This window comes from Anoplophora glabripennis, unplaced genomic scaffold, assembly GCF_000390285.2.
Source record: "Anoplophora glabripennis isolate ALB-LARVAE unplaced genomic scaffold, Agla_2.0 scaffold1511, whole genome shotgun sequence".
Lineage (NCBI taxonomy): Eukaryota > Metazoa > Arthropoda > Insecta > Coleoptera > Cerambycidae > Anoplophora > Anoplophora glabripennis.
In genome coordinates this window covers 12,749-33,805 of record NW_019417585.1, presented here as the reverse complement: position 1 = coordinate 33,805, position 21,057 = coordinate 12,749, and the positions used below count along the sequence as shown (strand labels likewise).

General features: G+C 31.8%; 1 protein-coding gene across 1 annotated transcript; it reads left to right on the top strand.

Moving 5' to 3' along the window:
* Positions 1-818: 818 nt before the first annotated feature.
* On the top strand, positions 819-20,973 carry LOC108916377 (death-associated protein kinase related-like). Its single transcript, XM_018722611.1, has 4 exons — positions 819-1,083; positions 5,432-5,624; positions 17,278-17,524; positions 20,352-20,973. Exons 1-4 carry the CDS (start codon positions 883-885, stop codon positions 20,689-20,691), a joined length of 981 nt encoding a protein of 326 aa, XP_018578127.1. The 5' UTR covers positions 819-882; the 3' UTR covers positions 20,692-20,973.
* The last annotated feature ends 84 nt before the right edge of the window (positions 20,974-21,057 follow it).

The following is a 21,057-nucleotide window of genomic DNA, read 5'->3' as shown; positions in this document are numbered from 1 at the left end:
GGGGGGGGTCAAAATATAGTGAATCACCCTGTACACTTGTAAGATTCACTCTGTAGATATATCTCGACACTACTGCAATTATGTTCACGGAAATGTCTCGCTCTTTACTGAATTTGAAAAACGTAATAAATTAACCTTTTAGCCTTTTGTTAATTTTTTCCACATTTTTAATTATAATGTGGGTGTTCCATATAAGAGTTTCTGTGTTTATATCGTCACTACAAAAACTATAGTAGGATCGTATTCGATGCAAAGTAAAGCAAAAAGTTGTTGGTCTTTTATCAAAGGAAAATCGTGTCATTATTTTTAGGAGACGTAAGATAAATCATTTCAAATTTAAAATGAAATTCAATGTAAAATCTGAAATACCGCTGCATACGCACTGTGTTCTGGTAGTAGGTAGCTGTAGTCGCCCAGGTGCATCGAGTGTACGAAGTGGTCGGTTGTACGTCAAATACTAACCTGGCGAGCTTTGCAGTCAATTAGAGAGCGCTTCCAAAAAACAAGTAAACAACAGTGGCGCGTACAGAGGTAAAATGTAGTACATATGCGGAATTTAGGAAACAAATTGGATTTATAATAAATTACATTTAAAATAAATAGTTTATGAGAATAAAGGAATTTTTGTAGGAACAAGGGTGCCTTGAGAGATGTATTTATTAAGTATTTAATTTCATGTAATATAGGAAACCTTCCGGGTGAATATGCAAATAAATATTTTTAAACATCCTAAAATATACATTATAATAATGTTTATTACATAGTTGTTTATGTTATAAAGTATTGTATGATAATAATTAATTTTTTTATTTCAGGGGAAAGTACGCTACGGTGTGTCGCGCAGTTCATAAAAAAACTGGTACTTCTTATGCTGCCAAATTTATGAAAAAAAGACGTCGAAATCAAGACCAAATGAAAGAAATTGTGCATGAAATAGCAGTGTTGATGAAGTGTAAGACGGCGAACAGAGTAATTCGACTACATGAAGTCTACGAGTCCACGACAGAAATGGCGTTAATACTAGAACTAGCCGCTGGCGGCGAACTTCAACATATACTCGATGGCGGGCAGTGCCTGGGAGAGGTAAAGTAATTGTAATTACACTTATATTTGCAATTATTATAACGATCTTTTGTCTATAAAATAATATTTTTTATCACTTAAGCGAAAGTAAGGATTTTCTCATGGCTTAAGGTTGAGACACAAATTACCCCACCGTGTTCAAACCGAACGTAGGTTTTACCTGTATTTATGAAATTAATTGCACTTAGTAAATCAAAAATATTTTATGGGACGAAGGACAAAAACGTTATTATCTCAATGGCGATATAATATTAAATAATGTAGGTACTAATATATTTATTTTATATCTACTTGATATAGTGCATTCATAATAGCTATTATGAATATATATATTAAGTTATCTTCACGAAAGTATTTAAGTATTTTCAGTTTGTTCCTCAATGACTTCTACATCTTCAAATAATTTCCGAGAAATATTTCATTTTAAATTAATAAAAGGTTGTTGAAGAATGCGAATAATCTCCTATTTTAGGTGTTTTAAAGTACCCATAAACAATAGGTGAATTTTGGAGAAATTGATGAATTTAATAATTTAATATCATTATCAGATGCTGTAATTCTAAATGTTACTAAAAGACATATTTTAGTTTTAAATAGATTCACAGATGTTGAGTCGGTAATAATATTACTTAATTCTTCAATTCTTATTTGGTAATTATATTCGTTGAAACAGTTTTTTTTATAGGGTATTTCTTGGATTTGCAGCATACTATGGTGATTCTGTTATTTTCAGGGAGTGCTTGTGCTATATCAATTTTTTGAAATATTTGTTTTATTGTTGGTCTTTCTCAGATTTCTTCACCTATTTCTGAAATAGAAACGTCTTCAATAATTTTGACTCGGAGATTAGTATTGGGTCAATAGGGTTTGCGTCAATTTTTATTCTAGAAAGTCAATCTGGATTAATATTAGCCACCATCTTACTAATTTTCTATTTTAAATAACCATTATGGTTTATGGTTGGTTCGATTAATAAAATTTTTTCCAAAAATATACAGGGTGTCCGCAAATTTCACCGTTAATGTTTGACTGCATATTCACGACGATAAATAAATACGATCTACGAAAAAAAGTTAAACGAAAACTTCTTGGTTTTAGAGTTACAGGCGAGGGGCGATCCGCCGATGTAATCTTCGTACGTTTGCCCTGGAATCTTTATGTAACCGTTTCTGAAATTTTTGCAATCTCCGTGTAATTAAGACGTTTTAATAATAATTATCTTTTTGAAATTTTGTAATCATCTAAGAATCTCTTTGAAATTGAAATCTATGAAATTTTATCTGTAATCTACGTAATCTTATCTGTAATCTATGTAATCTATCTGTAATCTACGTAATCTTATCTGTAATCCTCGCTGTAATCTGTGTAATCAGTTAATGAATTTCGTCGATGTAGTCGTTATACAACGCCCCCTCCTACCTCATTTTCCAAAGGATGCCACAGAAACCTATATGGTGTGATTGGTGTGTTCCGAAGGGCAACCCGCCAAGGAAAAAACATACGAAGATTACAAAATTTCTGAAATCTCTTGTAATGTATCTGCAGATTTCAATATCAATTCAAAAAAGATTACAAATTTCATATAAATAATCAAGATTACAATATCTTTCAACAGATTACAAAACATTTCAGGAGATATCAGAGTTATTTTAGTAGATTTCAATAGGATTATTAGAAATTAAAAGAAGATTTCAAAATTTCTTAATAAGTTTTCAAGGAATACGGGAAGCTTACAATAAGTTTTGAATGTCCATTTGAACAAAAATAATTGAATTAACTTCAAATGTCATTCATTTCATTCATTAACAGTAGTACTTTGATTAAGAATTTCCAGTATCAGGCATATTTTGGGCTAAACCTACTTTCAAAATGGCGTTATCATTTTTGTCGTGACAAAAAGTTTTTAACGTTCATTCGAACAAAAACTTAATCAGAATGTTACAATTTTTGCGTAAAAATGATGTTGGAAATTCTTATTCAAAGCACTACTGTTAATGAATGAAATGAATGACAGTTGAAGTTAATTCAATTATTTTTGTTCAAATGGACATTCAAAACTTATTGTAATCTTCCCGTATTCCTTGAATACTTATTAAGAAATTTTGAAATATTCTTTTAATTTCTAATAATCCTATTGAAATCTTAAATAATCATTGAAATCTACTAAAATAACTTTGAAATCTCCTGAAATGTTTTGTAATCGGTTGAAAGATATTGTAATCTTGATATTTATATGAAATTTGTATTTTTTTTAATCGATATTGAAATCTGCAGATACATTACAAAAGATTTCAGAAATTTTGTAATCTTCGTACGTTTTTTCCTTAGCGGGCGGATCGCCCCTCGGTTACAGGCCTTCAAAGTTGTCAAAAATAAAACTAATTTAATTAATAACTTCATAACTCTTTTACCGATCGCGTTAAAATTTGCTACATTTATTTGGACTACTATAGCGTACTATTTCTTAAAGCTTTAGTCAAATCGATATACTGGGTGGTAGTTTTCTCCGGTTACCTCTCCCTTTTAGCGGTCAAAACTTTTACAGTGATCGTATTTTTTTAAAACGGGCAGCAAGATTATGCAGATTATGAAGTGTCCGCAGTGTATCAAGACAACTAAATGTATGTAAAACTCGAGGTAAAACTAATGTTCACAAAACTTTAAAAAAGCAACTTCTTCGGCCATTTCATTTAACTTCTGCTCAAGAACTTGAAAATTTAGATCCCAACGCACGTCTACAATTTTGCCTGGTTGGTGAATAGCTTCGCAGTAGATAATAATTTACTTCAAAAATTATTTTGTACCGACGAATCTTGTTTTACAAGAACGTAGTTGTCAATTTTCATAATTTGCATGTGTGTAGTGATGAGAATCCTAAAGAAACACGACAACAATGACATTACCTGATAGCACATCAATCAACATCTTGTTTTCATCGCCTACTGATCTCAAAGTTTTAAATCCGTGACGCTGCTACGCAAACCGAAACGCACAGATCTGCAAATAATGCCATTTTTCTCAAGAATGTCTTTCTGTAGGCGATTTTGTCAAGAGACAATTTTTTTTTTTAATAAAACGACCTTTTCAATGTTGCTGCCCGTTTTAAAAGAATTCGATCACTGTAAAAGTTTTCACCGCAAAAAGGGAGAGGTAACCGAAGAAAACTATCACCCAGTATATCGATTTGACTAAAGCTTTAGGAAATAATCCGCCATAATAGTCCAAATAAATGTGCCAACTTTTAAGACGATCGGTAAAAGGATTATGAAGTTATTAATTAAATAAGTTTTATTTTTGACAACTTTGAAGGCTTGTAACTCAAACACCAGAAATTATTTATTTAACTTTTTTTTCGTAGATCATATTTATTTATCGTCGTGAATTTGCCCATAACCCGTCCGAACAATTCTTTTTCGATCTTAGTAATTTATTTTGGTAGGGTTCATAATGCATAAAGGGCCTCACAGATTTCGTTCAATTCGCGCGAATTGGGCCGCACGAATCTGCACGAACATGCCAGACACACAGTGTGTGGAAAAAAGCGGTACGGTTTCACCGTCGTGCAAATTCTGTTTCGGTTAAAGGGCCCGACAGATTTCGTCTCATTCGTGCGAACAGGACCGTACGGACCAAATCGCGCGAACCAAGAAATTCAAAGTATCAACGTATCGCTTTTTTCTCCACACACTGCATGCCTGGTACGTTCGTGCAGATTACAAATGTCGGCTGAAACAATAGTTTAAAGATAGCATCACTCCCATTTCGGAGTGATGCTATTTTAAGTTAAAATGGCAAGGTCAAATAATATGGCTGGCGGATTTCATTCATTCATAAATTAACTCTCTGTGCCTACTGATACGTCTATACTGTGGTCTCATTTTAATGATAAAGTGTTTTTTAGTCAGGAAATGTTAAAATACTGCACAAAATTGTCTTGCAATGTTCACATGTATTAAGAGATTCTGGCGTATGAATTACTTTTTCTTCTTTTTTGAGACATTTAGTATAGGGTAATTAGGGTGTATCGCGATGTGGACGTTGGATAGGACAGATTTGAACAGCTTCATTTTTCTTTGGATTTGGTTTTACATCATTTGATGTAGTCATGTACCCGAGAAATACTACAGATTCTGACAAATCTGGATTTATCCAGTTGAATTTGGAAGTTTTTTTTTTGTCTTGGTACTTTAGGATTGACATATATTATCTTCTATATGACAATTAAAATTTTAAATTGGATGCATATGTTGCTATGTGGAAACAGCCTTGGAAACAACAAAAATAATAATTCATAATTTGCTACATAATTGTTTATTTTGAATACTATATATTTTTATTTTATTTATAGGAGGAAGCTCGAAGAGCTATGAAACAAATATTAGAAGGTGTAGCTTACCTACACGATAAAAACATTGCTCATTTAGACTTGAAACCACAAAATCTACTATTGAGCATTGAAGACTGCTGTGATGATATCAAACTCTGCGATTTTGGCATATCAAAAGTGCTTGAACCTGGTATTACAATACGAGAAATATTAGGTAAGACAATATTAGTAGAAAGGATCAAGATATCATAAATATTACTTTTTGCCTAGTAAGTTAACATTCCTTTTTGCTGTTATAGTGTGTTGAAACTTTGTATACAAATATTCTATGAGTTCAAGACAGTACATGTTATTGAGAATAACAATACTGCTAAACATTTGTCCTTTGAAATCAATACCATGTATTGCTATATTTCAAACAAAGTAAATTTAACGTGTTTACAGATATGCAAATGTATATATTTAAAATGCTTTATCTTTTTATTTATGTATTTATTATTCACACTAAAGTCACACACATTAACCACTTTGGAGTCTTGGGAATCTTGGGATCTTAAAAATTATATGAGATGGAAGAAGATGAGGAGAAAAGTCGCATTATGCTTTATGGTATTTGTAAAAGAAATAGGTTTAACTTAATTTTAATATTTCATTGTCTAGGTATATGAAAACAAAGATCATAAACTTTTTATATAAGAAAAAAATAAGAGTTTTATAAAACTTTTATACAGTGCTGCCAATGTGCTAATTATTAATTTTTCGGGTAATTTTGCTTCTCACTTGTAATTCTTCGGGTAATCTAAAAACAAGGGTAATAGCGGATAATACGAATTTGAATGACGACAAAATATATTTGTGGTTTATTAATTTATTTCGATGAGTTCACAAAATTACAAAATAATCTTATTTTTCGGCTACATCGTATGATTTTTTGAAATATATGTGTTATGAATTGATGTTAAAATTTAATATTAATTGTCAAGTCTGACATTACTTACTTACATTTTTTATATAAATTTAAAAAATTTTATTTTTCGTTATTTGTCAATATTTTTTAATACTAATAAATACCAAAAGTAACAAATAAATGATAAAATTTTTTATTTTAATAATCTTTTAACTTTATCCCACAATACAATCATATTTAAATTATTTATTGTTATACATACTTAATTAGTAATTTTCTGAAAAAAAAAATGAATATGTATGTACAATATTTGTTAATCACAATTTGAATTTAATGAATGATATAAAATTTATAAGATAAATTTTCTTTTAAATGTACGGGGTGATTCACTATATTTTGACCTCCCCTTTAACTTTTTTGTTTTAAGTTATAAAAAAATGTGAAATACAAAAGTTGCACGAATTTTTATGAATTTTTCGAAAATGATAGTTGAAAAACAATTGAAGTCGAAACAAAATGGCCGCTTAATTTAAATGGAACACCTGTATATTTTTACAAATTGGATAGAATGTTCCCTGTCGAGCGTAGTTATATAAAGTTTGTTGGGTTCATCTCTAACAATAAGCGAGATACTGTTAAAAAACGAAACTGTGGTTTTTTATTAAGAAAATAAGATATCTTGTAATTGTTAGGCATGAATAGTTATATTCCTAGTGATAATATATTAAACATAGGCTAATAAAACGGCACCGAAACTCTAAAAGTGTGCGAATGTCATTTGCTGGCTTCTCGTTCTTCTTAAAAATCTCCATCTACGATGCGATTTATAGAAATCAATGGACAATGCATCTAAAATCACCTCATTTAATCAACTCTGATCATTTCTTGCAGAGGTTGACTATTTTTACCAGCAATTAGTCAAGTAATAAAATTAGGAGATTGTATTCTAAAAGGCCCATCCACGTTATGGTTTGTCAAACGGCAGTATATTGCGGCGATACGTTTTATTTCATTCACCAAATTGTTGCAATGTAAGATTTTCTTCCTCTTGAACCGTCCATTCTGGGTTTTGTATTCTGGGAACCTGCCCATAGATAAATCTTAGTCCCATTGTTGACTGAATTGAAAATCAATCAACATTCATCCAGGACTCAAGCCCTAAGGCCACGACACCATCACCATCTTGGGGAATAACCTACGTCATATGTTTGCGGAAATAATATCACCGAATAAAAATTGATGGCATTGGAAAAAAGGAAAACAAGATGTTGAGAAATGAACCGGAAAGTGGAAATTCGCAGACATCCAGTTCTATTGAGAAAATGGAGCTCTATATTGAGAGTCAGTTGACAATTGTTGCTCCATGGCTTGGAAATCTGTATCTCAACCTTTCATATGCAGTCTCTTATGTCAAAAAGTTTGTAAATCAGAATTCGGTTCATAACACACGTCTTGATGAGTGTCATGACGTTACCCAAAAAATGCAGAAAAATCTGAAATATCGCGCATTTGAAGGTGATTTGTGGAAAATCCTTGCATCAGAATTTTTTCTAACCCCGAAATTTGTTCTCAGGAAAAAATGGGTCTGATCTAGCATTATTTTTTTTTAATTCTTAATTGAGTTTTGGGAAAGGAAAAAAAATAATTTGAAATGTTAACGTGTGTTATTATAGTGTACCAACTCGTGAACTGTTATCTATTTCCTTAGTGTGATATATTTGTGGTTTTGCAAAACCAAATTTTATAATCAATCCTTTCACGGACTGTTTGGACTGAAGGGAGGAGGTTATTTAAAATGTATTTTCCTTTTTTTCCATACAGCAGGCATAATACAGTAAAAAAAATAATTGCTTTTAAAAGTTGATAATGATGTGTTTTTTAAATTTCATTTATGTTGGAATGGACAAAATAGAAGAATAACCTTTCTTAACATTAATAAATTCTAAAAATTGTTCGGGGTCATTGATATTTTATAATTGTTAATATATTTATTATACACAAATCTGAAACTGAAACATTCATTATTTTGTACATGGTGTTTCATATAAGTGTGCCTACATTATTAATTTCAAACTTTTTTTTCAAAATTTTAAATGCATCACTTGTACCTACTCATTTTGTGCATATTATTCTCTTCAATTTTTACTATGGTATCTCTGTTAGTTATTTTCAATCGTTTCGGTGCATATTTAATTTTTTTTTTTTAATTTCTGGGGAGACGTTATTGTTCTCTATTAATATGTTTTTATACTTATCTGTGACCGATAGGATACCATTAAAATTAAAACCTAATCTTATCTTGTCTAGTTATTTGAATTAATAATTAAAAAGTTTGAAGTAGAACAATTTATTAAATACAATACTAACGTAAAGAAATATATTAAATCAAAATATTTAATCCTTGCTGCATGCTGCAAGTTTAAAAAATTACATTATTATTACTGGACATAAAACAGTCAGATTAATCACTTTAGACCACTGATTGCTGTTAGTCGTAGAGTAGGAAAGCCTGTGCACTAAATTCCTCGGTTTAACCATATACTCTTGGTATTTTTGAAACTGATTTCACATACCATACTCCTTCAATAAACTGACCCTCGATCCCCCCCTAGGAAAATTTCTGGCTACGCCCATGGGTGAATGACTGGAAGATAATGTACCTAACAAAGGCAATATAATCTTATCTATAATAAAATATTGTAATTTAAAGTTATTCTTATAAAATTTCGGACAAATATGTGTGAGCCTGTCAGGTACACTAAACTATAAATGCACGACAGAAGATTGTAAAAGTGCTTATATTATTAAAATTGCAAGTCCATATGAAAATTAAGTCTTTCAAATTCCTTACGAATGAAAAAGTATCTACTAAAAGCACCGCGCAAACCTTGTGGATTTCAGGTTCCGATGGATTTGTCTGAATTTTTTATATTTTGTACTTGATATCCTCCTGATAATAAGTGTCAATGGGCACAAAGTCCAAAATTGGACAGTTTTCGAGATACCAAGTAGCAAAGTCCCACACAGTAATTAGATATACGATTTTGGATCATAATAGATATTCTGGAGTTCTGGAGTTGTGGGGAGGGTAGCAAAGCTACAGCACTTAGGCCCCATTGGACCTCTTGTACTTCCTCCCATTAGAGAGATCAATCCACCTGAGCTGCCAGCCAGCCTGTTACAGTGAAAAAGGTGGTGACGTTGCTCAGGGGGATCTCTCTAATATAGGCCATTGAAGGCCAGCGTTCTCCCCACATGGACTCTCTTGTTGACTAGACGGCAACTATCTCTTCTTCCTGTTCACACTTCCCCATATTGTAAAGGTGTTTCCTTAGCCAACAGTGTCCAGTTTGAATACCTGTCACCAGGCGAAGATTTGACCTAGACATGGCCAGGTATTTTTTGGCTGTGTCTTTGCTAGGATACACTAAGAGCTCCTTAGGGAAGTAACAGCTAATCGTTTCATCCCACCGTTTCATGAATTCTTTGTGGATGTCTTCCTTAATAATTCCAGCAAATGCCGACAACAGAAGCACACTGGAGGGACGGGATCCAAAAATGTTGAGGCCCGATGCGCTCCTGGCTAGCTTGTCAGCTTCTTTATTGCCAAAGCACCGCTCGTGTCCCTTACCCAGCTTACAGATATGCTGTTAGCGGCCGAGGCCACAACCACTGCTTCATGGCATTCCCATACTGTCCTAGTCATTATCTTATGATTGCACAAGGTCAGTAGTGCTTGTCTACTATCCGTGTAGATTCTGATTGTTTTTCCCGTAGTATGCCTGCGGACAATTTCCTTAGCCTGCTAACTCCATTTGTACAACGGTAGCATCCATTGTCCACTGATATCGGATGTGCAGGGATCTAGAGTATATTCCACATCCTGCACCCTCCTTCCTTTTTGATCCGTCTGAAGACGCTGATTACATCTCCATTAGCGGTCTCCTCCTGTCTCTTTGTGAGTACGGTGTAGGGTTTGTCAAATTCAAACCGGGGAGAAATACTGTCAGTGTCTGCCTGCAGAAGGGGCGTCTTCCTGACAACCTCATTCCACAGGCGACTTCTAACTTCTCCACATCCTACATCCGGTTTTAAACCAACGTTCTTGAGGCGAAGCATAGTTATCATAGCCATTTCTCTTAGATAAATATCCAGAGGTGGCAGACACAGCATTACCTCCATTGCTATGGTAGGTGTTGTAAGCATAACTCCAGTTATGCTCAGACAGGCAACCCTTTGTACTTGGCTGAGGTTTTGTCTAGCTATCGTCTGCTGGGATTTCGGCCACCAGACGACAGCCCCATAGGCTAACATTGGCCTCACTATGGCAGTGTATATCCACATAACCACATTTGGTTTCATGCTTCAGGTTTTGCCAATGGTTCTGCGGCACTGCTCATAGGATATGTACGCCTTTTTTAATCTTCTCTCAAAGTGAAAATTCCATGTTAGCTTTGTAACGAGTGTAGTGTTTAGGAGAGTTGGTGCCTTTATTGGTCCCAGTTTTCTCTTCCTCGTGAAGAGGACCATTTCCGTCTTCCTGGGGTTCACACCACTTTTCAATAATTCTTAGGGCTGTTTGCGTTCTTTGGCAAAGGATTACTTCGAATTTTCCGCTAATCAGCATAGTGAGGTCATCTGCATAGGCGATGGTACAGATGTGTTCCGAGTTGAGGTGGCATAGGAGACTGTCTAGAACTAAGTTCCACAGCAGTGGTGATAAAACACCTTCCTGCGGACAGCCCCTTGCAACAATTCCTCTCGCGAAGGCATACCCCACACTGATTTGTATAGCTCTTTTTGTGAGCATATTTGATATCCATCTGCAGATGGTGGAAGAAACCCCTCTCTCCATGAGAGCTGAGTTGATTTTAGGAAAGGACGTTTTATTAAACCCCCTTCTATGTCAATGAATACCCCCAGGGTGGACTCCTTGTTGTCCAAAGATTTCTCGATCCTGCCCACCACCTGAGAGCAGTATCGGTAGATCGCCCCGGAGTGTATGTATGTTGATTAGAGTGTGGCTATCTATCCATAAGCACACTGTCCCTTATGTATCGTTCACACAGCTTTTCCATCGTTTTCAACAGAAACGAGGTCAGGCTGATGGGTCGATATGCCTTTGGGGAGGTATAATCCAGCCTACCTGTTTTGGGAATGAATCCCTCTAGATCGTTGGAATGTAAAGGTGTGCAAAGCACAGCCTAAACATCTGCTCCAGGTGCGGCATTAAAACATCCAAGCCCCATTGTAAAAGGGTTGGATATATACCGTCAGTGCCTGGTGATTTGAAGGGTGAGAAGGTTTAAATTGCCCATCTTATTTTGTCTTCAGTTACAGTTTGGTTGGCAATCTGCCAATCCATGACTGCAGGTGGGTTTTCAATTTCGTCTGGCCAAGTGGGTCCGCATCAGCAGTTCCAGACTTTCGTTTAGATTGGCGGTTCTCACACCATCCTCTCTGGTTAATAGATCTATATCATGATCTTTTTCTTTTGCAAGGATCTTAGATAGCTTAGCAACCTGCGAGTAGTCTAGAATAGATATTTAAGTGCAACATTTTCATATATATTTTACCCAATTAACTCCCATAATTCATTCATTTCCTAATATATATATATATACAGGGTGCCCCATTTTAAATTATGCACCTGAATATCTCGTTAGGTAAGCCACCAATCCGAAAATAACCATTACGAAATTTGGTGGGTTCGGACGGGATGGCTACCTTCAATTTGACCTTGACATTGACCTTCAAGGTCATTTGAAGGTCAAATCTAATGTTTTAAGTAGGTACCTCTATTTTTGACACCAGATTCAGAAAGAGCGCAAGATATTACGTTTAAATAGGTACTTAAGCCTCTTTTACGTTTAGATAAGTACGTTTGTTTACGTTTAGATAGGTACTTAAGGCTCTTCTTCTTCAAGGTCAAAATTAAGGACACCATCCGATGTCCTCCGAAACCAACAACTTTTGTAAGGGTTATTTTCGGATTGGTGGCTTCCGTGATGAGATATTCAGGTGCGTAATTTAAAATGGGACACCCTGTATATATATTAGGGAGATGGATTATGGGAGTTAATTGAGCAAAATATACATGAAAATATTGCACTTAAAAATCTATTATGATCCGAAATTGTATATCGAATTATCGTGCGGTCCCAAGAAATGTTTCATTTTAGGGGACTTTGCCCCTCGGTATCTTGAAAACTGTCCATTTTTGGACTTTGCACCCATTGACATTTTTGATCAGGAGGATATTAAGTACAAAATACAAAAAATCCAGACAAATCATTCGAGACCTAAAATCCATAAGGTTTGTGCGGAGTCCTTTCAAACTGACACATCAAAAATTGACAAAATTATTGGGAAAATATAATTTTGAAGGTTAAACTTTAACACCCTATATCTTTTAAGGGAGGCATTGTTAATAATACAGGTACATAGGGTTAAATCATCATATTTTGTCACTGAAAAGGAGACAACATATTTTTTGTTGCACCTAGTATGAAAACAGCGTTTCTTAAAAATTTTCCCCTATTACCATCAAAATTTATTCTATGTAGAGTATTGAAAACTATTCCTTTTTCAACTGGGATTAATGAAACTCTTTTTTACAAGACTGAAAGTTTTCAAGATGAGTAAGCATGAAAGAGAATGTATTGTTTTATTTCAAGTAAACAACTTATTTTAGGTAGACTGACAAAATTATTTTATGTACTAGCCCAGGCTCATAATAGTTCGGCCAGGTATAGTTTTACTACTAATATATTTAAATAAAAGTAATAACACTCTCAAAAGAAAAATATTGGTAATATAAACAAAGTATAAACTTTTAACTTAAATACGATTAAATATTACTACGTACTGATGTGCCAATGGGTAGTTTGTTAATAAAAAACATTAAGATTGGCGGTTCAGGATAGTTCGACCGTTTCATCAAAATTGTGTTACATTACCTTTATTAAGAATAACATCTTTAATTCTGGCAGGCATTGTATTTACCAGAAGGCGTGCTATCCCAAATTTCTTGCAATTTGATGCGTGGATCATTAACTGGACGGGCTGGATGTTTGCGCAACTGTTTTTTCATTTTATGCCACAATGTTTCTATTGGCAAGAGATCTGGACTGCTAGAAGGCTATTCCATAAAAGAAACATTATGTTTCTGTTGCCAACATTTTTCTTTAATAAAATAGTTTTGACTTTTATTGAAATATATTAGTAGCTAAATTATGCCTGGCCGAACTATTATGAGCCTGGGCTCGTAGATCTTGATTGCACTTTGGGTAGAAGAAATTAAGTTGCAATCAGGCATTAGTGTTCAGGCTTCAGAAAAATTGGAAGCAACCATTAACATACTATTATTTTATTGGGCATTACTAAAACAGAACAATTTTGGTAAAGGAAGTAATGACAGAACTTTAGAATTCAAATTTAAAAGTTCCTGCCACTACGTGTGATCAAGGATCTACTAACCGATCTGCTATAAGCCAGTTAGTAACTGATTCTTGAAATAAAGAACTACATCTTAACTTCTTAACTAATCTTAAATAATAAAAACAATAACTATATTTGATGTACCTCTCTTATTTAAGTCAACTAAAATGCTTTTTTAAATAAAACATTAAGTTAAAGTTGCTATGTCTGGTTATATTATTGAAGCTTATAAAATTCACAGTAAAAAGAGATTCCAAGGTCTAAGGAAATTAAGAGAAACATATTTTAATATGAAACCTAACAAAACAAAAATTAAGTAAGCATTACAACAAAAACTCTTGGCCCAGTACTTTGAGTCTTGATTAAAATTGTGCATTAGTTAATGCCGATTAAAGTTATACTCATCTAATAAATATCTACTTCTGTACTTTGTGCTACATTTATTAGAACATTAAATTTAATGTATCATTAAGCTGGACTATAAACATTTGTGAATGTAAGCTCATAAATAAAACTATAATACAGAGATATAGAGTAGCAACCAAGATATAAAAGTTTAACAGCATTTCAGTTTGTTACATTGATATGGTAGTGGAGCTCTAACGAGAACTTTCTAACCTCAATCTTCAATGTGCATTGTGATATTTTGACATTTTGACTGGCTATTTTGAATATAATTTCTTATAATTACTAACTAATATTCAAAATCAAGAGGTTGTAACAAATGTTGAATTTGCTTATAAAACACTATTAACAGTCACTTTCCTTAGTCGAAATCTGTTAAAAAAGCACTTGGTCCCATTTATTTAAATTATCTGGTCGATCTAGAACTGTATACATGTGGTGATCATTAATAAATTGAATTCATACTTCATTGTCATCTTTAAAAATGTCCTAAACATCGAGATCCATTTAAAAAAAGGACAAAATTTCGGATAATTATGGGAAATTACATTGTCTGTTTTTGTACTGTCAAATTAAATAAAAAATTAATGAAATAGCCATTCCATCGAGTTCAGCTGCTGATTAACTCAACTATCAGTTTTAGCAGCGAGTTGGTAGGTATGTTATAGTTTCACATGGAGATCGACCATATTTAACCAGATTTAGTGGCTAACCACGAAACAAAGTACAAAATCCATGAATGGATTAATGGTCTCCCAAGTGATGCAATTTACACAGCTCTTTGATAGTTTAAACTGTAGATCAGCTAAAACTAAAATTGAGAAGCCATACAGACGTGTAAGCAGAAATTCTAGATACCATTTGTGGAATAAAACTTTACAAAAGATAGTCCTGGAAATTTTATACCAAAGACTGAAAAAAAAACATTGTGCATTTTAAAAATGAAGTTAAGGAATTATATAATGAAATTTATAAAATGGGATTCAAGTATCTTAAAACACGATCCTTAAACCAAGATCCTTTAAAAAATACCTACTTTTGCTTCTGTATACTAGTATGGAGGTCATAATTCAGACCTCACATCTTACCAATTTGTATCAGCATTTGAGACATTACTTCTCAATAATTTAAACATAACATACTTGCCAACTAATAATACTGAAAATGATGACTACCCAGTTCTGGACAATTTGTAATCCATTTTATACAAAGAAGGCCTTTAGGTAATTTCGTAATTTTTTTATACCTAACTTAAATTCAATTTAATGACAAAATAGATTTTCAAATAATTATGTATTATGCTGAATTTCTTATAAAGAAAATAAAAAATATTGTTTGAAATCAATATAAAAAACATATTTTATGTACTATGACTTGAAATGGCAACACACTGTGTTGAAAGAATATGACGACAAGAGACTGATATACATTAACAAAGAAATTACTATTGTAATTTTAAATTTATATGATATAATAAATTCAATATCCTATAATATCCTGTCCTTTGGATATATGTATTTCTCATCTAACAAAAAAAATACATTAGTGAAGGTATATGATCTTTTAATTTTATAAAATGTACAAACACAAACATGATATTATTAGAGTCAATTTCTTTAATAACAAGGAAATTTATCAGCATTTATTTTGCAATGAAGCCTAAATGTGATTTATTAACCTTAGGTTTTATTTACTGAAAATTAAAAAAAAAATGTATTATTGTACATACAATATGTTTTCTATTTATTTAATCTTTTGATTTGTTGAGAGTTTTTAATTATTTATTTTGTTATTTACATACCTACTGAGTGTTTATTTTTATTAGTTATAACAAAAATTGTCTAAAAATTTAAGTACTTTCTATTTTTGACAGTGTCTTTATATGTTCTGCATACTTTTAATATTTACTCTAGGTATAAAAATTGTATGTAGGTACATCTAATTTCATATAAGGCAAAATTTAAAAATGGGACATATAACGGGATCAAGAATTTTGCAACAAATTAAAGTAAAAATATTTAGAGCTTTAAAATTTTTATGTTAAGGCTGGTAAAAGTAAAAAAATTATCTATACAGCAGTAGACAATAACTTGGTAACACTTATGAATAGTGTCTGTATTTTGAATAGAGAATTCAATCCCTTAATCTTTAGATTTAAAAACGAAGATCCTGGATATTTTGTATCAAATCCCAAAATCAAATTATGTACTGATATTTGCTTTTTTATTTATCATGTCAAATCAAGTGGTAATGATCCCTAAATAGCTTAGAAATATGAGCAATGACGCACCGCAAAAATTAAAGTGGTCATATTTCAATAATGAAGAATGGGACTCATACCAAAAAGAAAACAATATGGGTCCCATGTTTCATTATAGGTATAATTATTACGAATACCTACTTTTTTGTTATAAGTGTATTCTCTATTTCAATATAGAACTTTTTAACTTTAATTTATGTAAATGAAAAATGAATTTGTCAATGGGTAGGTATTGCAATTTTTTTAGTTAAGCTTCGGAATCAGGTTCTAATCCTGGGATCAAAGTGTTTAATTATGAAATCTCAGGATTTAATCTCTAAAACTGAACTCCCTAACTTTCAAATATTAATGGTTTTACTGATATGCATCAGGATACTGACGATCTGTTAGTTTTCAAAATTAAATCAGTAATAAGTACCTATTAACTTTTTTATTATCAGAACTATCATATTACCCACATTAGTGAAAATATATACATACATATTTATGTACACATGATGTTTATTAAGTACTTGTACAAACTTTAAAGGGTGAATCTTTGACTAATTTTAAGATAAAAAATTCATATGTACATGGGTCCGCAACGACTTGGTGCTTGAGATAGAGCGTCCAAAAAAAAAAATTTGTTTTTGAAAAATAGGCGAAAAAGAGTCATCACTTTACAAATTAATATCACCAAATTAGTGAAAATTTCCATGTTATTGAACAGAAATAAATTCAAAATACCAAACAAAAAAATTTTTTTGGACGCTCTGTATCGTAAGACTATTTGTCTTAAAATTAGTTAAAGTTCACCCTTTAAAGTTTGTACAAGTACTTAATAAACATCCTGTATAGATTGATTGATTGTTCCAGGTACTGCAGATTATGTAGCTCCAGAAGTTTTAAATTATGAACCAATAAGCCTTTCAACAGATATATGGTCAATAGGGGTTTTAGCATATGTGATTCTGTCAGGATTTAGTCCTTTTGGAGCTGATGATAAACAACAGACATATTTAAATATATCAAAATGTTCATTATCTTTTGAAACGGAACATTTTGGTGATGTTTCAAGTGCAGCAATAGACTTTATAAAAAGCACTCTTGTTATAGATCCAAGGTAAGAGAAATTTGTAACTTTAACCCAATAAAATGTCTTAAAATTAGATGCAGTAACCAGGGCTGTCCAATTATTTTAGGATAATTTTTGTCATATGATAGGTTGTTCCAAGCTCTTTCAAGTGTGTGCGGCACTCGCGCATAAGTCACATGGGCAGTGAACGTTTTAAACATATCACAGACAAAATAACTTTCCTGCAGTGCCGAACTGTCCATCTTTAGGGTCCCTTGCTGAATTCCACATATTTTATTGTGTTTTAACAATGCGTAACTGTGAAAATATGTACAGTCAAAGCTCCTTATTCACGATTCCCGTATTCATGGATTCCCTATTTGCGAACCAAAAAATTAGTGACCACTTCCCGTATTCAGGGGTGAAAAATTCTGTGTTTGCGGATCCAAAACTAATGAAACATATCGTATTTTTAAAATAATGTGTATTTATTTATCAAAATAAACAAGTAGGTGTGACAATATTTATAAACAAATAAATTCTAATGTAGTGAAGCCGAAAGTCCTTTAAGAAAAGTCGCTATTGACGCCGCTCGCGTACAGGCCTTTGATAAAAGTGACATTAAACTTAAAAAACCAGAGTGAAGGTTTACGGATTGCAAATGAGCTTTGCAATTTTTTCATAACAACTGATACGTCTGTGGAAGCAAATTGATAATACCACAGCTGAATATTAATCCAAATTAAAAGGCCTTTTATTATTAGCTGCAATACAAGAAAAAATCATTAAGTTCTTTAAACCATTGCCTAAACCTGATAATAATAATTAATATTGTTAAAATTTATCTCAATAAGTTAATTTTATTATATTTTTTTATTATTTTGCAATAATGGAAGGTGTCCCCTATATTTCCATACAAAATGCCACTCCGTATTCGCGGATTCCATATTCGTGGTAGATTTTCGGAACGTATCCCCCAAGAATAAGGAGCTTTGACTGTACTTTTAAGCTCGCCAACTGTCTTCTATAAGAAATGATTAGAAATACGGCACCTGGTTTTATCTTTAGATTTCAATAATAATACACTACGCTATTTAAAAAATACATTAAGCAATGCTTTTCCAGTATTTAATAATAATGAAAATAATATTAATACTTTATTTTCCACTGAGAATATTACAATGTATGGGAATATACACAGCCATTTAAAGAACAGACAAATACTATAAATGAAGTAATGTTAATACAAAAAATAAATACACAAACATATTAAAAACTTAAAAAGAAAATACCTAGATATTATCAAAAACTGCGAATAAGATACAATATTATTCACATAAAGAATGTATCGGTCGCATTGTCGGTTTAATAGTTTTTAAGAATGTTTAAATTTTTTATATTTTGACAAAATTTCACTCGACTAATTTTTCCTATATTTCGGTATTTTGCCACCTATGAAAAAAATTATACTAATTATAATAAATAGACCCATGCCTCAAAAGGACCAGTAAGAGTTATTTTTATCAAACTATTTTTTTCTAACCAAAAATTTCGCAATAAAAAAGGCAGACAAATAAAAAATACACAACACTTTCGTAATTCAAGTTATTGTTACACAAGTCAAATTTGTTTTTGTTTTTTATTTCTTTACTTTTTTCAATGTGAGGTTTTTGATTAAGCAAACATATTTTCATGAAAACAACCCTTGACTATTCCTTTTGGAATGAGAGTTTATTTATTTTTTTTTTTAATTTTCATCAGTTATAAACTTTGTAATAACAAATATCAAGGTGTACTAAGAAATAACTCAGTAGACATCTGTCCAAATAGTACTAATGAATCAAAAATACAAATCTGATATACTGACATTATTAAATAATATTGTAACCCTTCAAGAGTATTCCCTATTTTGGTTTCTAGTTTCATTACTTTGAACAATGACCAACTAGAAACAGTCACAATAACATATATTTTATTCAAATGAAACTGTAATACTACTGCATTTTTTAATTTCTACTTCAATTTAGGACACACAAATATTGCTTCTAAGTTTTAGTGTTATTTGATATTAAAAAAAATATATGTTTGCACGATCCTAGAAAATATTAAATATCTCTGAAAAGAAACTTTTTCATTATTTTATTTACAAATTTTTTATCATGTGCTGCCTTAATCTGTTCAAAAAAATTATGACCTTAACAAAAAATTTGTTTGCACATTCTTATAGTGATTACGTAACTTTTGTTTTAAACAATGCTCAAACATCATTTCGTCCACTTTGTTTTAAAAATGTAATGTCCGTTTTATAAAACAAAACTAGGAACAAAAATATAAAAAACCGCTAATATCTCACAAACTATAAGAAATAGACCTCAACATACATTAATGAAAAAAGAAGGAAAAATAAAGTTTTGAATTTTATCAAATCGCACGTAAGATTCCATATAAAATAATAAAAATATTCATGACTAAAGAATAAACTTTTAAGGTCAAAAGTACTAATTTTCTTGAAACATATTAAATAATGCAGATAGGTTTTATATGCTTGAATGAATGATGAAAACAGCATTTGTTACAATATTTAATTCCAGAGATATACGATATTTTCAAGGATGCTGCAAATGCAATTTTTTTAAAAGACTAAATAATACCAAAATAATACATTTTAGACCAAATATCAATTTATGAAAGTAGGTCGTAAATGCAATGAGAAATTAAAAAATGAAGCAAAGAATTTTTACCGTAAGTCTAAATATGATGTTTTTTTGCCTCCTCAAAGAGTAAAATAAACTATAGAAGTTTGAAATTAATCAGTTATTATAATTCATAACGAAATTGTTTTTGCTAAATTTTAAATTTCTATATTTTGTTTCAGAAAACGACCCACTATCCACGAACTACTTGACCATCCATGGATATCACTGAAAATGAATCTTCTACCGTCTATTTCATTAAAGTCATCAACCCAGCTGACACCTAAGTCAACACCAATTAGTCAAAGAAAAAGTTTTTCCTGTATTACAGATACCACAAAAAGCCAGTGTAAAACGTACCGTACAGACAATTTAAATGAAAACTTCAACAACTCTGCAGTTCGTGCATTCACAGTATCAACTAATTCCCTTTGTCCACAATGTGATACAACATGCCGTCATGTTACACATACACCAGTAACTAAAAGTACGATTCCTATAGATCGGGGCATCCTTTGTTAGCTGTAGCTAGGGTATTTATATTGCCATAAAGCACTTAATTTGATTAGAAAATTGTTGCAGGGATTTCCATAAACCTCAAAGGTTACTATATGTCTATTACTCTGAAAAGATTATGTAACTTATAAAGGTGTTTCTTTTTAAACAAAATTTTGTAAAATATTGTACAAAACGTACAAAGTATGAAGTTATTTGAGAATAGGAAAAAAATCCAAATTAAAAAAATAGACATCACAAACATATACTCATTTGAATATATTTTTGGACAAACAAATTGTTAAAATTGCAGTTCATTTTTTTTTCAAAAATACCCTAGTTTTTTTAATCTTAAAATACAACTTTTTAGTAACATATTTTCTGTAAAACCTT

Excerpts from the sequence above, each read along its gene's own strand:
- LOC108916377 (XM_018722611.1), top strand. The coding sequence starts at position 883 with ATGAAAAAAAGACGTCGAAATCAAGACCAAATGAAAGAAATTGTGCAT. Across the intron at positions 1,084-5,431 it reads GCGGGCAGTGCCTGGGAGAG|GAGGAAGCTCGAAGAGCTAT; the intron begins GTAAAGTAATTG and ends TTTTATTTATAG. Across the intron at positions 17,525-20,351 it reads ACTCTTGTTATAGATCCAAG|AAAACGACCCACTATCCACG; the intron begins GTAAGAGAAATT and ends ATTTTGTTTCAG.